Genomic DNA, 18,876 nt, shown 5'->3' on the forward strand with positions numbered 1-18,876 from the left:
ATAAAAAAAAAAATATATATATATATATATATATATATATATAAAACTGTAGTCTCACTTAAAGTCTATAGTACCACAGAGTGAGAAAATGTGATAGTTTGTATTATTGACTTTTTTTGGTTATACTTCTGCAGAAATTCAGGGTGATTTGTTGACTGTAGATTTCCCCGAACAAAGAAACTGGACTGGTGTAGTTTCAGAAATGGAGCATGTGAGCGGTGCTGGTTCAGGTAATCTACCGTGTTCATCAAACAAAAACATGCTAAAAATATCTAGAACATTTAACTATTATAATATTACACATTGCATCTGAGAAGTTTTATTATATTTTACTTGTTTCAGATTTGTCAACCAAAAATGGTCCATTTGACATCGATGTTGGAGACAGAGTCAGAGTGAAGCCTTCCATTACCACCCCAAAACATAACTGGGGTAGAAACGTCACTCATAAGAGTGTGGGTGTGGTGAAAGGCAAGATCTGTTTTTCCCCCTCATATACTATAAATAATTTTTTATCAAGCAATTTCTCACTAAAGTATAGTGTTACAATATGAACTTGTTCTGTTTAGACATAAAAGATGATGACAGTGTGGTTGTTGACTTCCCTGGACATGCAAACTGGAAAGGAATTCTCACTGAAATGGAGCTAGGAACTAATGATGATGATGAGATTGGTAAATAAATGTTTTAACATTTAAGTATTTAAGTAAATATTTTAAGCTTCAGCAGAAACACTCTTAATAATAAAGGTTGCAAAAGGTTCCGCAGTGAAGATTCCATGAATATTAAAGGTTCTTCATGGAACCATCAATGCCAACTTTTATTTTTAAGAGTGAATATGACTCCAAGCAGTACATATCTAGAGAGCCTACTTTAACCAAATCGTTGTCCATCTGTTGAATGAGGCCCAAAGTGTTTAAAACAACTACACATGATCCATGATAAAATAATCTATGAGTGTCTTCCATCAAGCACTCATCTTGGACCTCCATGTGATATTTCAGGACCTTCAAGTCTGGACTCCAATATTAAGATTGGAGACAAAGTTCGTGTGAAGCCGTCAGTTGTTTCTCCAACCCACAAATGGGGAGCAGTCACTCACAAAAGCATTGGTGTTGTTAAAAGTAGGAGCACAGAGTTTCATAACTTCTATTAGTCATACAAATTATGAATGTTGAAAGAAATTATTATTGTGTCACTGAATGCCTGTTATCACAGAGTGAGAAAAAGCAGCATACTTTACATTAATGATTACATTACATTAATGATTTTTTTTTGCGTTTGCAGAAATTCAGGGCGACTCTTTGACTGTAGATTTCCCTGAGCAAAAAAACTGGACTGGTATAGTTTCAGAAATGGAGATTGTGGCCAGCGCTGGTTCAGGTCATTTTTACTGTTCCTATTTTAAGACATGACTATTTAAATAATTGCAGACAGTTTCTTAGCTGCAGCTTAAATGTTGTGTGTGCACTTAAATGTGACCCTGGAGCACAAAACCAGTCTTTAATTGCTGGGGTATATTTGTAGCAATAGCCAAAAATACATTGTATGGGTCAAAATTATTGATTTTTTTTTTTATGCCAAAAATCATCAGGATATTAAGTAAAGATCATGTTCCATGAAGATATTTTGTGAATTTCCTACTGTAAATATATAAAAACGTAATTTTTGATTAGTAATATGCATTGCTAAGAACTTCATTTGGACAACTTTAAAGGCGATTTTCTCAAGATTTAGATTTTTTTTGCACCCTCAGATTCCAGATTTTCAAATAGTTGTATCTCGGCCAAATATTGTCATATCCTAACAAACCATACATCAATGGAAAGCTTATTTATTCAGCTTTCAGGTGATGTTCTTTTCTCAATTTCGAAAAATTGACCCTTATGACTGGTTTTGTGGTCCAGGGTCACAAATGTGAAAGTGCCTACTGTAATATTTTACTTGTTTTCAGATTTGTCAACAATAAATGCTCCAATTGACATTAAGGTTGGTGACAAAGTCAGAGTGAAATTTTCCATTAACACCCCGAAACCTAACTGGGGTGCTGATGTCACACATAAGAGTGTGGGTGTGGTAAAAGGCAAGATTAGTTTTTCCTCAAATAAATTATCTGTTATCACAAGCAATCCGCACTCAAGTACAAGCCTTAAAATATGAACTTGTTCTCTGTTTAGACATTAAATGTGATGACAGTCTGATTTTTGATTTTCCTGAACATGCAAATTGGAAGGGAATTCTCTCTGAAATGGAGATGGTAACCAATAATGATGATTTTGGTAATTACAGTATTTCCATGACATTTCAGTAGCAGCTATTCAGCAGAAAGCTCCTCTCAGACATTCGTGACGCTCCTTGCATTTCAGGATCTTCAAGTCTGGAGTCCGTTATTAAGATTGGCGACCAAGTTCGTGTGAAGACGTCTGTTGTTACACCAACGCACAAATGGGGAGCAGTCACTCACAAAAGCATTGGTGTTGTTCAAAGTGAGAGCACTGACTGACAGTGATTTCATTACTAACATTAGGCATGCTATCTTCATGCATTGTGCTTTTTACCAGAATAAATGAAACGATGATGCAAGTTTTTTGTAGGCTTACTGTGTGCCACCGAGTGAGAAAAAGGACATATATTTACCAACAAAAAAAAACAAGTTTTATTTAATTATTTTTGCAGAAATTCAGGATGAGTCTTTGATTGTGGATTTTCCTGAGCATAAAAAATGGACTGGTTTAGTTTCAGAAATGGAGCTTGTGACCAGTACTGATTTAGGTAATTTCCCTATGCATTTTTTTTATCTGTTTGCACTTTATAAGTGAAAATGCTTTCTGTATTATCTTAATTTTTTAATATTTGTTAACAAAAAATGTTTCAGTCGACATTAAGGTTGGAGACCGAGTCAGAGTGAAATCTTCCATAATTACTCCAAAACATAACTGGGGTGGACATGTCACACACAAGAGTGTTGGTGTTGTAAAAGGCAAGATCTGTGTATTTTTCTCAAAGAACAGACTTGAGGAGACATCAACTACTTTAATATATTTATCATATACACTGGGAGCCGAAAGTTTGGAATAATTAAGATGCAGAAATTCTGAGTCTTTGATTGTGGATTTTCCTGAGCATAAAAAATGGACTGGTTTAGTTTCAGAAATGGAGCTTGTGACCAGTACTGATTTAGGTCATTTCCCTATGCATTTTTTTTATCTGTTTGCACTTTATAAGTGAAAATGCTTTCTGTATTATCTTAATTTTTTTATATTTGTTAACAAAAAATGTTTCAGTCGACATTAAGGTTGGAGACCGAGTCAGAGTGAAATCTTCCATAATTACTCCAAAACATAACTGGGGTGGACATGTCACACACAAGAGTGTTGGTGTTGTAAAAGGCAAGATCTGTGTATTTTTCTCAAAGAACAGACTTGAGGAGACATCAACTACTTTAATATATTTATCATATACACTGGGAGCCGAAAGTTTGGAATAATTAAGATATTTTTATAATTATATATAAAAAGATTATCTTATGCTCACCAAGCTGCATTTATTTGATCAAAAATACAGTAAATACAGTAATATTGTGAAATATTTTTGCAATTTAAAATTACTTTTCTATTTGAATATATTTTATTGTACACAGTATATTAACAATTTGTATGCATAGAGTTGCTGTTGGAAATAATTTGAAGTGATTGTCCTCTCATCTGTCTAGATATCAAATCTGAGGATGTGATTGTGGATTTTCCGAAACACAAAAGCTGGAAAGGCATTCTCTCCGAGATGGAGTTGGTAAACTACTCAGGTCAGTTACTTAAAGATGTTTTTTTTCCCCTGAATTAGATTTTGTTTGCCGCCAACATGCAATCAAAATCTTAAGCCTTTCTGTTTTTCTACAGAGGCTGACATTTCAGGATCCTCCTAGATTGTGAGGATGTGACTGTGGACGTCTCGGTTTACCTTTTGCTTTTGTGAATGAATTTTGATCACTGAAACTTGCCTATGTTTTTATTTGTAGTCGTGTCTCGTGTGAACATAGAAAATGACATACACTTATGGATTCACTCTACAGTTTTCATACTGGTGTCCTTCACATCACAGGAGAGTTATTTTGTTAGACAGAAGCTTATAAAAGGTTCATTAATTCAGGTGTTTCAAATTCATTTGCAATAGCAAACCATTCAATTTGATTCATGAATGATTGTATTTTGTAATTGATTTGCTAGCAAGGTTGTTGCAGTTAGAAAGAATGTTTTTACGTAGACTGATTTTTATCAACTGAAATCTGGTTTAGCTCTGGGAAAGAGCACATACTCCGAATTATGTTTCACTTTAATAAAAAATCTAAAATAATTCATTCTAAATTTAATAATAATAAATTGCAAATGTCCTGTCAAAATACAATACACACAAATGCACATTTTGCTGTTAAATTAATATTTTTTGTCTTTTGATTGAATTAAATAAACTGCTCTGATATTCAACCATTGTGGCTAAAGCTAATATGTATTTTCATACATGTTGGTCTACAAGTATCTGTGGCTAGGTTTTTGTTGTTTTTGTATATTTCTTCCTAGCTGAGGTTGTGTCAATTAAAGAATCATGACAAGCTAATTATTATTACAGATAAATTAGTTTAATTAGCAAATTAGCACTGCTGATTTTCATGTATGACAAAACTACATTTCCCACCAACCTTTGTGGCTGCAAGACTAGAATGCTTCCTGTTTCTATCAGGAAGACTTCGCTAGGTGTCGCGATCTAATGTTGATATTGAAACCCCCTAAAGATCAAAATTCAAAGATCTACGACTATTACTTAAAGCACAACGGTCTCTGTTATGAGGAAAATACAAAACACTGTATTTTTTACTTTTCCCAAATCAAACAAGCTCTTACATATTTATCACTGTATTTGTGTATTATGATTCCTTGCTTTAACTTTCACTCTCACACTTCCACATTCACTTACATACATGGTTATTTTCTAACACAAGTAGGTTTTAGCAGACATTGCAGAGGCTATACTCGGAGATCACGACCAGTACAGGGGGGTTATGTATGGCCCTGTATGGTTTAATCCTACATCTTGGTGCAGCTCCATGTCCAAATTGTTGTATCCTACCCATTTTCATTCTAAATGTGGTTTTGTGTTTATCTAGTCATCACTGCTGACAAAGCAACCACCCTTTCCTATGAGGTGTGGGATTTGATTCAAACATGTTACAATACTGTGTTTGAACTCTTGGTAGCTTTAGAGGCTGTTAAAATGAACAAAATCCCTTCTTCCAAATATCCCTGAAACTGATTCAAATATAGAATCTTATGAAGAGAAAGGTAATGTCCCTCAACGTGACCATTTCAGTGCATTTTTAGCACTCCGACAGGTATGTTCTGTGCATATTGTTTTGATAGAGGGAAACCAGGTGCATTTCTAGTTTCAACATTACTTATTCTTCAGGCATCCTGCTTTAAGTACACTAAGTATCAGCTGTATACAAAGTGACCAACATTTACTTTTCAGCCACTAAATATAGGTAATATTCAACAATCTGAAAATGGAGCCTCATTGAGATCCCCAAATCTCTGGGACTGAATGATGTAGGGCCTGAAAATGAAGATTCCAAAAGAAAAGTTTATTAAGAACTGTAATCGGAAATCATATTGCGATATCTTTAATACTTCTTGAGTTATAGGCATGCAAACTTTGGAAAAAGAATATTTATGGCACTCAGACAGGTATGTTCAATGCAGTTGCTTTGACAGAAGTAAACGAGATACATCTCTAGTTTCAACATTATTTGTTCTTCAGACATTCCTCTTTAAAAGAAAAGAAGTATCATATTTTTGCAAATTAACCCACATTTGTTTTTTTGAACACTGAAAATATGTACATTTTAACAATTTACTCTTGGAGCCATATTGAAATTCCAACATCTCTGGAACCGAACCATATAGGGCCTTAAAAATTAAGATGCCAAAAGGAAAGTTTGTTAAGACCCTTATTAATTTAATTCTTGGTGGGAAAGGGCCTTTACAGTAGCCAAAAATATAACTTGGTTTTTCTGTTATTAAAAATAAATAAGCAAGCCCGGCCCATGTGACAAAAAGTAATCCAAAAGTAACGTAATGCATTACTTTTCATAAAAAGTAACTAAGAAACAGAAATAACGCAATATTGTAATGCATTACTTTTAAAAGTAACTTTCCCCAACACTGATCATTGCTTTAAAACGTGTTTTATTATTTCTGCATGAATACACATTAAATGCATGATTTTTTTCAATATTTTGATTAAACTGATTGTAAAATGACAATATATGCAATATATGCATGCCATACATGATAAACAACACAACCTGAAATTTTCTTTTTTATAAATGCATGATTTGTAGCATTCTAGAACTGTACATTTCTGCCATATGGACATTAATCGAACAGTCACCTCGGATAACAGATTACTCTAAATTGAAATTGAAACATTTTCTGCATAGCTGCTTTGAAATTATATGTATTGTGAAAGCACTATACAAATAAACAGGAATTGATTTCTGAAAGATCATGTGACACTGAAGACTGGAGTATGAAAATTCAGCTTTACATAACAGAAATAACAGTTTTTAATGTATTTTTGATCAAATAAATGCAGCTATGGTGAGCATGAGAAACAAAAAAAAATCGACATTATTCTAAGCATTTGACCATTGTTGTTTATATTTTCTGAAACATAAAAATACACATTACAGAACTCTCTTTTTGTGCACTACTTGTGTTCTGAGTCTGTCAGCTCTACACAGATTCAGCTGCACAAAGTGAATAAAAGAGAATATGACTCATTGTAAAAGACAATACCCAGTCTTTATTTTGCCAGTTTTCCCTAAAACGATTTGAGACAAATATACAACTGAAAGGGTCATGCTCAAAACCAAAATGTATGACTCTAAAATGACATTACAATAAATGATCTGGAATAATGCCATTTGTGAACACAAAAACAAATACAAATGGTGTGAATAATTTTGTCTGCTAAAATATTAAAACAAAAACATAATTTCCTCTTCATTAAAAACAGGAAAAACCCACATTTTAGGATGGGCCTCTGAATCGGCCAAGGAAGATGATGCTGTTAGTGGGGTTGTGCCTGATGAAGAACAAGAAGGGGTGATCTGCTGTGAAGCTTTCTGAACTGCGGGCACATAGAAATATAAAGCCTGCAGTGGCTGCTGCTGCCTCTGTGCCTTCCTCATTCACCTCAACAAATGCTTTGTGGATCACTGCTGAAATGGAGAGACCATCCTGACTGCTCATGCCTGTCAGATCAGCCTTTGTTTCCTGGAACACAGAGCTCATACCCATCTTTTGCAATACTTCTGATAGGGAGCTCTCAACCTCCAGCTTGAACTTTGGCAAATGGACTCTGATATCCATCCATGTGGCCATTTTGTCTTTTCTGGTCCAGTCAAGCAGCCTGTCAAGGGTCAACTCGCTCTCCAGCTGTTAAACACAGACATACATGCTGAAAAAAAACATACACGGCACCAAACTATTCCATAGGATTCAAACTATCCATTTTTTCTGCTCACGGCACTTTTGCTGACCTTCAGAAGAGGGTCAGAGCCATCCTGAGTTTCGTTTGGAAGAAGGATCAACATGCTGAGCTCCTCCTGTTCATATGGTAACTCCAGCACTTGCAGTTTATACTCTGGGATGTATCTGAAAGGGAATGTCTCTTCCCGGTACATCATTTCCACAGGCCGGCTCTCATTCTGATTAAAGACAAATGTCATTAAATGAAGGAATGCATAATATATACAAAAATGACTTTAAAAAAATTCAACATCAACTTCATATTAATTTTTCATATGCTGTTGCACCCCTGAAACAAAATGCAGATTGCACCTGGTTTATTTTAAATGGCATCTCTTTAGTGTTTCTTGCTTCAAATACGTGCATCCAGTTTCCTTTGAAGTAGATGGCATTAACCAGAACTAGTCGGGTCAGCCCATTTACCACACCTGGCTGAAGAAGATCTTTAATTTTATCTGAAAACAAAACAAAAACAGCATTTCATTATTTATAGTGTTCTGATCATTTGCATTAATTTATAGTCATATACTAAATATACTTTCACATATAGCCTATAAAGCGAATAAAGCTGAAAGTGATTAGCCTATAAACGTTCCCATCCACATTCTGATTTGATGTTACTAATTTCTCACTCTCTGTCTGCTCTTCCACCCATTTGTTAATGAGCTGTCGTGACTCGTCAGATGCTCCAATGAAGTCCACAGCCTGAAGTTCAGCGTGATACAGCTTCAGAGTGGAGTTCAAATACTCCTGCATAATACAAACACACACACACACACACACACAAAAACAAAACAAAAAACATGATATGCATGAAAATGTCACATTATTGCAGGCAGAATAGAGCACCCTCTAATGGGCAAGACTGGAGAACAATATCAAAAATGATTGTTGTTGAATTTGATTATAAATTAAATATTTGATATTTTATTGCAGTCATTTAATTTATGATTTTTTTTGCCATATGCAATTCATATAGGGTAAAGTGGGAGGAAACGCCCCCATTAAGGACTGTGTATTTTTTTTCTTCTGTGAAACAAGTGTTAAATGTGTTATAAGTTATAGTGACAATGTGTTAGTGACAATGACATAAGTTATAACCAATTTATGAAAAATATTTAGTGTTTTAACGTTATTAGATTTGTACAATTTGTACATTATTCTTCTATAAAATCATATTGATATTCGTATTTAATGCCCAGTTTAATGGGTAAATTATTTTATCAGAGAGGAAATTCAACAAACGCACACACTGTTAGGTTTGTTTTTGTGCACGTAACATGAGTCGATCTATGGAATGTGTGGTGGCTGCTTCCGTCCGACAGAGCGTCTTTCACAGGCTTTTGGCTGCTATATTTTTTAATAACCACCAGATGGCCTTGTTTTCGACACACTCGAAGCTTTGAATCTTTTCCCGGAACAGTCCGCAGCAGATGTGCTAAGATTAAGATGCTTTGTTTACCTTGCTGTGTTGCAGGAGTGCAGAAGGCGCGAGTAGTGAAAATACGGAATGGAGTTTAATTTATATGGACTGTTAATGAGCCAAGTGGAATGGATTTGAGTAAGCAGCAGCATAGAAATCAAGGCTGCAGCTAAAACGCGGAATGGATTTTAATTTATTAGGGCATTCCTTAAGTGGAATGGATTTGACTGACGGCGCTCTGGAAAGTAAACAGATTTATATGCTGAATTAACCCTTGTACTCTGTTTGGGGTCTTTTTGACCCCAAATGACGTTTGCTGAAATAATTTTTTTTTCCTTTTATCTAAATGGCATGAGACTTTGTAGGCCTATGGTTGTCAACACTTGGTAGCTCTACTACAGATTGAAACTGGATTAATATCTGGTTGTATGTTAGTGTGAAAAAGTCACTCATCAAAACACATTGAAATGAATGGGGAAACGATCAAATCGATACCTTTAACTTTTTAATTTGTCAAATAAAATCAATAAATCCACCACAATGCAGACCACAAAATACATGAAAATGAAGTGACAACCCTTCCACACATTCACAATGCAGAACGATTACTCTCGCACACAACCCCCCCCCCCCAGCCTATAAACGTTCCCATCCACATTCTGATTTGATGTTACTAATTTCTCACTCTCTGTCTGCTCTTCCACCCATTTGTTAATGAGCTGTCGTGACTCGTCAGATGCTCCAATGAAGTCCACAGCCTGAAGTTCAGCGTGATACAGCTTCAGAGTGGAGTTCAAATACTCCTGCATAATACAAACACACACACACACACACACACAAAAACAAAACAAAAAACATGATATGCATGAAAATGTCACATTATTGCAGGCAGAATAGAGCACCCTCTAATGGGCAAGACTGGAGAACAATATCAAAAATGATTGTTGTTGAATTTGATTATAAATTAAATATTTGATATTTTATTGCAGTCATTTAATTTATGTGGATCACATGGTTCTCTGAAGCCCTCATTGCATGTGCATGATGTGTGTATCCGTGACCTAAGCTGCAGAAGCCCTTGTCAAAATGTTATTCCACATCTATGAAATGGACTCACAGGTAAGAAGCTGAAGGTTTTCTCTCCATAGAGGCGGTTGGCCAGTTTGAGGATGTAGGAGGCTGATGGACTGTTGATAGTCGAGGTGAGGGTCTCAAAATGAGAGTGAACATCAGACACAGAACTGAAGGACAAAACCTGCAAAATAAATTTTATAAAACCTCTCAAAAACCTGTGACACTGTCACAAAAGGTCACATTTCACTCTGACTTATTCAATTACAATTTAAATACCCAGCAATACAAGTAGCCAATATGAAGAATACATTTTTTTTTCAGAAAAAAAATTATATATATATATATATATATAACAAAAAAGATTTCCCTGGGGCCTAAGACGTAAAATGGCTGAGATAAAATGGGAATTCTAAAGACTTTGTCTAGCATTCTCTCAGTGTTAGCTCATAGAGTGCAATGTCAGTCTGGAAGTCATTAGCTAAATGTTCCGTTTTAATGACTGATATATAAATACTTCGGGAGGTGAAGAGAAATAATTTTTTTTTCCTTTTATCTAAATGGCATGAGACTTTGTAGGCCTATGGTTGTCAACACTTGGTAGCTCTACTACAGATTGAAACTGGATTAATATCTGGTTGTATGTTAGTGTGAAAAAGTCACTCATCAAAACACATTGAAATGAATGGGGAAACGATCAAATCGATACCTTTAACTTTTTAATTTGTCAAATAAAATCAATAAATCCACCACAATGCAGACCACAAAATACATGAAAATGAAGTGACAACCCTTGAATATAAAGGGATGACACCACAGCACATCCACAATGAAGGAAAAACACACACTACCCCCACCCCATCCCCCAAACCCATAAAACCCACTCATAAGAAATGAAAAATTGACATGACATGAGTGGCTCTCTTTCACAATTTGACAAATAAAAATCAGCTACAACAAAGAACACACACAGAAATGATGGAGGGGCACCACAGCACATCCACGATGGAGAATAAATGCAAACACACACATATACACACTAATACACACATATAACACCACATGCAGGTTTGACTGTAATCATGTCATAACTGCAAAAAATGCTATTTCAGTACAAAAAAAAAAAGCTAAACTTTGACAAAGAGTCATTTTATAATATTACAATAATGGTTTTATCTCTTAACATAAATCTAAATAAAAAACTTGTGAAAAGATCTATAGGCCTACCTATGTGGAAATGCAAATGAGCTATTGAGTAATGCTCTAGAGCCATCTGGTGGCTGTAGTTAAAATTTCATGTTTTTTTTATTTTAAAAGTGTTTGTTTTCAAGTAGGTGGAAACAGTTTGGCATTAAACTATGGCACATTGACCATGTTATCCCCATGAATTAAAATTAGAAATGTGGGTCTTTTATAACGCAAATTTTACATAAAAGCTGTTTTTGTATAAAAACCTATTTAAAAAATATATATATATTTAAATTTATTTGTACAAATGAGGAGTATTAATAAACTGAGTAAAATTACGTTTGTTTCTTAAAAACCTATTATTTTGTTACAAAATTACATTTTGGTCCCTGTAGGAGTTTCACCCCCAAACGAACAGAGTACAAGGGTTGAAGACAGTAAAAGTGAGTGGGTCCTATATCATCGGAATTAAAATGTGGGTGGGTCTTGTCTCACATACAGTGGTTCCGACACCCATGCTTTCAATTCAAAATCAAAAGAAAAACAAATGTATTTTACTTAAATAAATGCAGCTTTTGTGTGTCGGATTTAGTGTGCCTCTTAATGCAAATAAACCTTACTACTGTAAATGGAAATAACAATTATACATTATTTGAACTGCGCAGTATGTTAGTACTTCCTTCCTGTATTGTCTTTAATTGCAGTAAAAAAAATTCCAAACATCTCAATAGTCCTAAATGGTGCTAAATTAGATGTCGACAGCAGAATTTACAGAAACAATCGAAATGCGTAAAAAAAAAAAAAGTATATTAAAATAATAATTTTATATTAAAAGTAATATAAGCTACCAACGGTAACGTGTCAGTTCCTCATACCTTTTCCATTTCTTTGGCAGTGTCTCCTCGAGCTCCCAAGTAGACCATGCTGAGCGCTGCGCTGATGCTCAGTGGGGAAAAGAACATGTTTCCCTCAGCGTTGCTCTCGCTCAGAGTCCGATAGAGATCCAGAGCGAAGAGACTGTTAGCACGAGAGAGACTCTCCATGACTGATGACAACTCGCTCGACAGTGCGCAGAAACAAATGTGGCAGCTGAGGTCGTTTGGTTCCACTACACCGCTAGTTAATAGGAAAAGTTGCTTGTTAACAGAAACTATATATTTTTAGAGCAGCTTACTGTCACTCTGCTTCTTTGTGTGATCGGAGTGGATTGTATTTTGGATAAAAAGCACCCCACCCATTGGCAAGGTTTCACTTCCTTCTCAATTTTACCCTTTATTATATCTCTTCTATGAATTACATAATTATGTACTATAGAGGGCTCCAAAACTATACAGTTGCTTCAAATTATAGGCTATACTTTTGACTTCACATTTGTCTCTCTTTCGGAGGTTACCAATGAAGAACCAAAGATACTAATAACATTTACATTTTTGCCATTGATTTCTACAGGGATCTGCCATTCAGATATCAACTATTCAGTTCTGACTGATGTAAACTACAGTATTCCAATTGGGACTACTATTCCTCAATTTTGGTAACACTTTAGATAAGGGAACACAGGCTATTCACTATTAACTAATTTGCTGCTTATTGATAATAAGTAAGGTAGTTGTTGAAGTAGTTATGTTAAGGTATAGAGTAGTGTTAAGGGATCTAGAATATGGTCATGCAGAATTAGGCTTTAATGTGCTTCATAAGTTCTAATAAGCAGCCAATATACTAATATGGATGATAATAAAGAACTAGTTAATAGTGAATTGTGTTCCCTAATCTTAAGTGTTACCATATATTTGATATACCAGTACAGGGGTGGCGAACGTCGGTCTTGGAGAGCCACAGCCCTGCAGAGTTCTGCTTCAACCCTAATCAAACACACCTGAACGAGCTAATCAAGGTCTGAACAGTTACTCGGAAGCTACAGGCAGGTGAGTTTTAATTAGGGTTGGAGCTGAACTCTGCAGGACTGCGGCTCTCCAGGACCGGAGTTTGCCACCCCTGTACTAGTAGTTATTCATTGGGTACTTATTTTTTTTATATGGTTTTCAATCATCCAAGGTGTAGTTGATGTTGGTAACACTTTTTAATGTATACTGTATTGTAGCTAATAGTTGTAGTGCATTACAAGGCATTTGTGTCATCTAATCATCTAAATTAAATTTATGAAATTGAGATTTAGAACATTTTGTTGTGCCTCTGTGCATGCATTGTTCTCTACCCTGAACATTTTTGACAAATTAAATTGCTAACATTTTTACATCTGTCTGTTTTATTTCAATTTTGTAGAATTACAAATTGATGGCAATGCTTATTATTTTTGTCATATTAACACATTAATTAGCAGTTTCTGATAATTTTCAGTTACACACAAATGTGTTTAAATGACACGTTGTGTGTTAAATTACATTACACAGTAGATGTGTGATCCATCTTAACACACAAATTGTGTTAAATTTGACACAACATGTGTTGTCCCTGAGCACACTCACCACATGTGTTAAAATTCTGCACAACATGTGTCATTTTTAACACATCTCTTTTTGCAGTGTATAATACTACCGGGGTTCTCAACTCTGGCCCTCAAGGTCCACTTTCCTGCAGAGTTTAGGTCCAACCCCAATTAAACACACCTAAACAAGCTAATCAATGTATTCAGGAAAGTTACAGGCAGGTGAGTTTGATCAAGGTTGGAGCTAAACTCTGCAGGAAAGTGGATCTCAAGGGCCAGAGTTGAGAACCCCTGTATTACTAGATAATTGTATTCATTTCTCTTTTTTCTTTTTAAAAAGATATATTTATAGGCTTTTATGCCTTTAATGGACAGGACAGTAAAGAGCGGACAGGAAAGCACTGGGTGGAGAGAGGGGAGCGGGATCGGCAAAAGACCTCTAGATGGGAATCGAACAAGTCGCAGCGAGCACAGTTGTGTGTACTGTGTGGAGCACACAGTAGGCTATGTCAGCTCCACGAGGCTATCGGCACCAACCTAGCACTTACTTTTCAAACCCGTACTGGAGCACCCCCAGCACAGCACATTTTTGTATGTCTCCTTATCTGACACATCCACCTCAGCCATTGGTCTCAAACTCAATTCCTGGGCTGCGTTCCAGTTCATTTTTTTTATGCCCTTCACTCGCAAACTTCCCTCGGTCTCGTTTACTCGGATGAACGTCATTGATTACGTTGCATGAGCGCTCACTTCTGGCGGAACCGCTGTTGAGTTATGATACTTTAAACAATGTATTTAAAATAAATTGGCTTATTCAATATTTAAAAAATAAAGACAGTATTTGGAACTCCTTTCCCAACAATCTGCTCAAGCAATTGGGTGACCTCGAATTTTTGTTGAAGTGCAATTATTCAATTGAAAAAATACCAGTTAAGCTTGCAAAATTTCATAAACAAGCTCTTATGGCATGGACTCTGGCCTACAAACATAATTTCTCACCAAGGAAGTACTATATTTGGAACAACAAAGACATCTTATACAAAAATAAATCTTTATATTTTGATTACTGGTTTGAAAACAATATTATAGTAGTTAGACAGCTCCTAAACAATGATGGAGTTTTATTAACATATAAGGAATTTTTGAATACATTTAAAATACCAGTTAGACCTAAGGAATTTGCAGTTGTAATGGATGCAGTCCCTCAAAAAGTTTTGATCCTTCTCAGAAGTGCATCACAGGAGAAAGATTTGAATTTTGAAGAGATCAAGAGTAAAATATTTATTGGTAACACAAATATTATACAAAATAGACTCTCAAATAATTATATTAGGAATATACTTAATAACATTGTTTATCCTCCAGCTCGCTTTTTCTGGTCTTCTGTATTTGGAGATGTGAATTGGCGTAAAGCTTGGCGAACAGTAGACAAATTGTTAATAACATGAAGTAAAAGAGGGTTCTTTTAAAATAATGCATAGAATATATCCAGTTAAACATGTGCTGGAACGCTTTAAATTAGAAATTGATTACTCTTGTGATTTCTGTAAAGGTGAAAAGGAAACTATTTTTCATTTATTTTTTCATTGTATACATGCAAACATATTTTGGATTGATGTGGAGTTTTTTATTAAGAAAATATTGGATATTTCTTTGCAGTTGAGTGGATTTGATGTAATAATATACTTCAGTGATTATGGATTTGACAAAGATAAAGCATATTTCATACAATTGTTAATTTTAATGGGGAAGTTTCATATTCATAAAATGAAGTGGTCGGGCTCCAAACCAAACTTTTCTCATTTTATAAACGATTTCAAGTTGTATTGTAAGGTCCTGTGTAATTGCACAATTAAAAAGGCTATTAGAACTCATAATATTGTAAGCAGGTATGCTATTGTATAAAGTGACACGCCCCAAAAAGTTTTTATTTTTATTTTTTTTGTCTATTATATTTTGTTACCGTTTCATTATATTAATGTTGTTCATCTTTTGCTATTTTTCTTTTACATTTGAATGTTTCTCGTTGTATTGTTCTGATGTATGGCATAATAAAAAAAATAAAATAAAAACTTCTGGCGGAACCCTTGGAATGGGCTGAACTGGAACGTCCTAAGCCCTTGATCACTTAGAATCCGTTATGGGGGAGTGAAATAAGCGCAGTCAAGACGGACAGTTCTGACCTCTCAAATAAATATGATGAACAAGAAACTCAAAAGTGCTTGCTATTTAATTCCACATGAAAGGCGTATTTATCATCCATTTTTACTTTAATACAAACATGTATTTTAGATTTTTATTCGAGATAGTGTGGATTTAGTGTGCTTTAAAGTCCGCATGAAATCAAACATGACTTTATTTACTTTACTAGCGCACATTGCTAGTAATGATGTGAACAATTAATCCGCACAAGTTAATCAGCTGAAAAAAATTGTTTGTCTTCGTAATCTTTAATCAAAATCTTAACATTTACTTCTGCTCTGGAATGGCGTTCCTTTTCTGATGACGTCAGTTTGACGGCTTGGGCAGAATATCCTTAAACACACCCCTCCAACCATTAGATTGCTATGAGTGAAAGACAGAGAGGAGGAGCGCAAACATAAAACCATGCCCTCTATTCAATATTCCGTTTCAGATGGAAATACGTCACTACACTGAAATAAAGTCGGCAGCAACTTCCGGTTCACGCGGACTTTAAGGGCACTGCGCTCTCAAGTGGCCAAGACCGCAAGTGGGGGTATTTGGACAAGGGGTCAGACTCGCTCCCTCGGTCAAAATCAAGGGCTCGAGGGTCTGTCCATATAAACTTCCCTCATTCACTTCACAAAGTGGAAAGCACTTCAAAATGGCAGTGGGGATTCCCCCGAGGGGAAGTGCTTAGGGAAGTTAGCTAGTGTGTGTCTAAAAGTGAAGTGGAAGGCAGCCCTAGAGGGCCACAGCTCTGCACAGTTTTGCTCCAACCCTAATCAAACACACCTGATCCAGCTAATCAAGGTCTTCAGGATCACTAGAAACGTCCAAGCAGGTGTGATTTGGAGCTGGTTGAAGCTAAACTTTGCAGAGCTGTGGCCCTCCAGGAATTGAGTTTGAGACCACAGACTCAGGTCTTGCAGTCTCTACTAATGAGCTGATGAGATGAATCAGGTGTGTTAAGAGACATACAAAAGTGTATGTGCAGTGCTGGGGGTACTCCAGGACAGGTTTGAAAACCTATTAAACAGTATTTATTAATTACATAGTATTTATTACATACTAGTATTTATTTATTATTTACTCATACCTATTAAACAGATACTAGTATTCAAGATACTAGTACTTATTGATAAGCTCATAGTAATTATTCAATAGATACAAGTACACATTTATTTTTTATTTTACTAGTAAGATTTTTATTTTAACTTTACAGTGGATACTTGATAGTAGCTAATAATAGTAGCTATAAAATAAGTACTAGTAGCATGAAAACAGATACTAGTATATTTTAAGGATTAAATGTTAAAATGGATTACCTTATGCTATATGTTGTTGAGGAGACCCTGCATGTGTGTCTTCTGTTTCAAGTAAAGTTCAATGTATGGTGTGACTATGGGCAACAACAGACTTAAACACCTCTTCATTACAACCCATCTCGTCACTGACTCAGGATGTTACAGTAGGCTAAAAGCAGATTCCTTGACATTCAAAATTTAAATTTCTATGTGATCTGGAATAATGCAATTTTATAAGACATCCATGTATATGGTGTGATAATCATTTAATAAACATTCAAAGAATCACACTTTTCTTCATTTGCGTGTTACATAGAAAAAATGTTTTTTCTAGGATGGACCTCTGAATCGGCCAAGGAAGTGGATGCTGTTAGTGGGGTTGTGCCTGATGAAGAACAAGAAGGGGTGATCTGCTGTGAAGCTTTGAAATTGGACATAACAGTCACACTCTACAATGACTGCAGTGGCTGCTGCTGCCTCTGTGCCTTCCTCATTCACCTCAACAAATGCTTTGTGGATCACTGCTGAAATGAAGAGCCCACACTGACTGCTCATGCCTGTCAGATCAGCCTTTGTTTCCTGGAACACAGAGCTCATACCCATCTCTTGCAATACTTCTGATAGGGAGCTCTCAACCTCCAGCTTGAACTTTGGCAAATGGACTCCGATATCCATCCTCATGGCCATTTTGTCTCTTTTGGTCCAGTCAAGCAGCTTGTCAAGCGTCAACTCGCTCTCCAGCTGTTAAACACACATACATGCACACACTGAAAAATAACAAACGGCACCAAAATCAAGTCAAGAGCATCAACAAAACTATCCATCAGCACTTTTGCTGACCGTCAGAAGAGGGTCAGAGCCATCCTGAGTTTCGTTTGGAAGAAGGATCAACATGCTGAGCTCCTCCTGTTTATATGGTAACTCCAGCACCTGCAGTTCATACTCTGGGATGTATCTGAAGGGAAACATTTCTTTCTGGTACATCATTTGCACAGGCCGGTGCTCATTCTAATGGAAGACAATTGTCATTAAATGTAGAAATGCATAGTACATACAAAATGACTTCTAAAATTCAACACATGGACTTTATATTCATTTTCCACATGCTGTTGCACCCCTGAATCAAACCTGGTTTATTTTAAATGGCATTTCTCTAGTGTTTAATGCTTCAAATGTGTGCATCCAGGTCCCTTTGAAGTAGATGGCATTAACCAGAACTAGTCGGGTCAGCCCATTTATCACACCAGGCTGAAGAAGATCTTTAATTTTATCTGAAACAAAAATCAGTATCATTGGCATTATACACATTTTACTTCATGTTTGTATCTTTTTCACAGATTACAAATAGCCTATCAACATAGCCCATCACACATCCCAGCAAGCAATAGCCGTCATTTCAACGTCTCGGTTAAGTATATTTTATTTTAATTATTTTACAGCATTAAATATAGCATTATTTATTATGCCAAAAATAATGCTAATTTAAATGTTTCAAAAGTTTACTTGCATTTGATAATATGATGCCATGCATCCCACAAGCGAAATGTTACATTCATACACATTATATGATATTATTGATATTCGGCTGTCTTTCATTTTATAAATAAAAATGCAATTACAATTCCCAACCGCTAGATGGCAATTGTAGCCCTACATGAGACATGACTACTGGCAACG

The 18,876-nt window shown here is 35.6% G+C and overlaps 3 protein-coding genes across 7 annotated transcripts in view; 1 reads left to right on the forward strand and 2 right to left on the reverse strand.

The window, feature by feature from the left end:
• LOC107721339 (uncharacterized) overlaps positions 1-4,332 on the forward strand; it is an 11,767-nt gene extending 7,435 nt beyond the window's left edge. The window contains exons 7-18 of the mRNA XM_016529302.1: positions 135-230; positions 343-471; positions 570-674; positions 1,005-1,124; positions 1,288-1,383; positions 1,955-2,083; positions 2,178-2,279; positions 2,367-2,486; positions 2,677-2,772; positions 2,876-2,980; positions 3,713-3,802; positions 3,897-4,332. Of these exons, the coding sequence (XP_016384788.1) occupies positions 135-230; positions 343-471; positions 570-674; positions 1,005-1,124; positions 1,288-1,383; positions 1,955-2,083; positions 2,178-2,279; positions 2,367-2,486; positions 2,677-2,772; positions 2,876-2,980; positions 3,713-3,802; positions 3,897-3,922 (1,214 nt within the window). The 3' untranslated portion in view covers positions 3,923-4,332. The remainder of the gene's footprint in view (positions 1-134; positions 231-342; positions 472-569; positions 675-1,004; positions 1,125-1,287; positions 1,384-1,954; positions 2,084-2,177; positions 2,280-2,366; positions 2,487-2,676; positions 2,773-2,875; positions 2,981-3,712; positions 3,803-3,896) is intronic.
• A 2,439-nt stretch (positions 4,333-6,771) lies between these two features.
• The window catches only part of LOC107721341 (leukocyte elastase inhibitor-like), a 26,890-nt gene continuing 14,785 nt past the window's right edge, over positions 6,772-18,876 (reverse strand). Inside the window, exons 1-7 of one of the 2 annotated variants that reach the window (XM_016529305.1) lie at positions 13,065-13,086; positions 12,141-12,381; positions 10,124-10,261; positions 9,692-9,809; positions 7,896-8,038; positions 7,595-7,762; positions 6,772-7,490 (exon numbers count right to left, since the gene is read on the reverse strand). In XM_016529305.1, coding sequence (XP_016384791.1) covers positions 7,083-7,490; positions 7,595-7,762; positions 7,896-8,038; positions 9,692-9,809; positions 10,124-10,261; positions 12,141-12,308 — 1,143 coding nt within the window. In that variant the 5' untranslated portion in view covers positions 12,309-12,381; positions 13,065-13,086 and the 3' untranslated portion in view covers positions 6,772-7,082. Of the gene's footprint in view, positions 7,491-7,594; positions 7,763-7,895; positions 8,039-9,691; positions 9,810-10,123; positions 10,262-12,140; positions 12,382-13,064; positions 13,087-18,876 lie in introns of those variants that run through there. The other variant, XM_016529304.1, reaches the window with a different exon arrangement.
• LOC107721342 (leukocyte elastase inhibitor-like) overlaps positions 17,449-18,876 on the reverse strand; it is a 13,835-nt gene continuing 12,407 nt past the window's right edge. For 3 of the 4 annotated variants that reach the window (XM_016529306.1, XM_016529308.1, XM_016529310.1), the window contains 3 exons: positions 18,328-18,470; positions 18,040-18,207; positions 17,449-17,940 (listed from right to left, as the gene is read on the reverse strand). In XM_016529306.1, coding sequence (XP_016384792.1) covers positions 17,530-17,940; positions 18,040-18,207; positions 18,328-18,470 — 722 coding nt within the window. In that variant the 3' untranslated portion in view covers positions 17,449-17,529. The remainder of the gene's footprint in view (positions 17,941-18,039; positions 18,208-18,327; positions 18,471-18,876) is intronic. The other variant, XM_016529309.1, reaches the window with a different exon arrangement.

This window comes from Sinocyclocheilus rhinocerous, unplaced genomic scaffold (genome assembly GCF_001515625.1).
Source record: "Sinocyclocheilus rhinocerous isolate Xijiao unplaced genomic scaffold, SAMN03320098_v1.1 scaffold271, whole genome shotgun sequence".
Lineage (NCBI taxonomy): Eukaryota > Metazoa > Chordata > Actinopteri > Cypriniformes > Cyprinidae > Sinocyclocheilus > Sinocyclocheilus rhinocerous.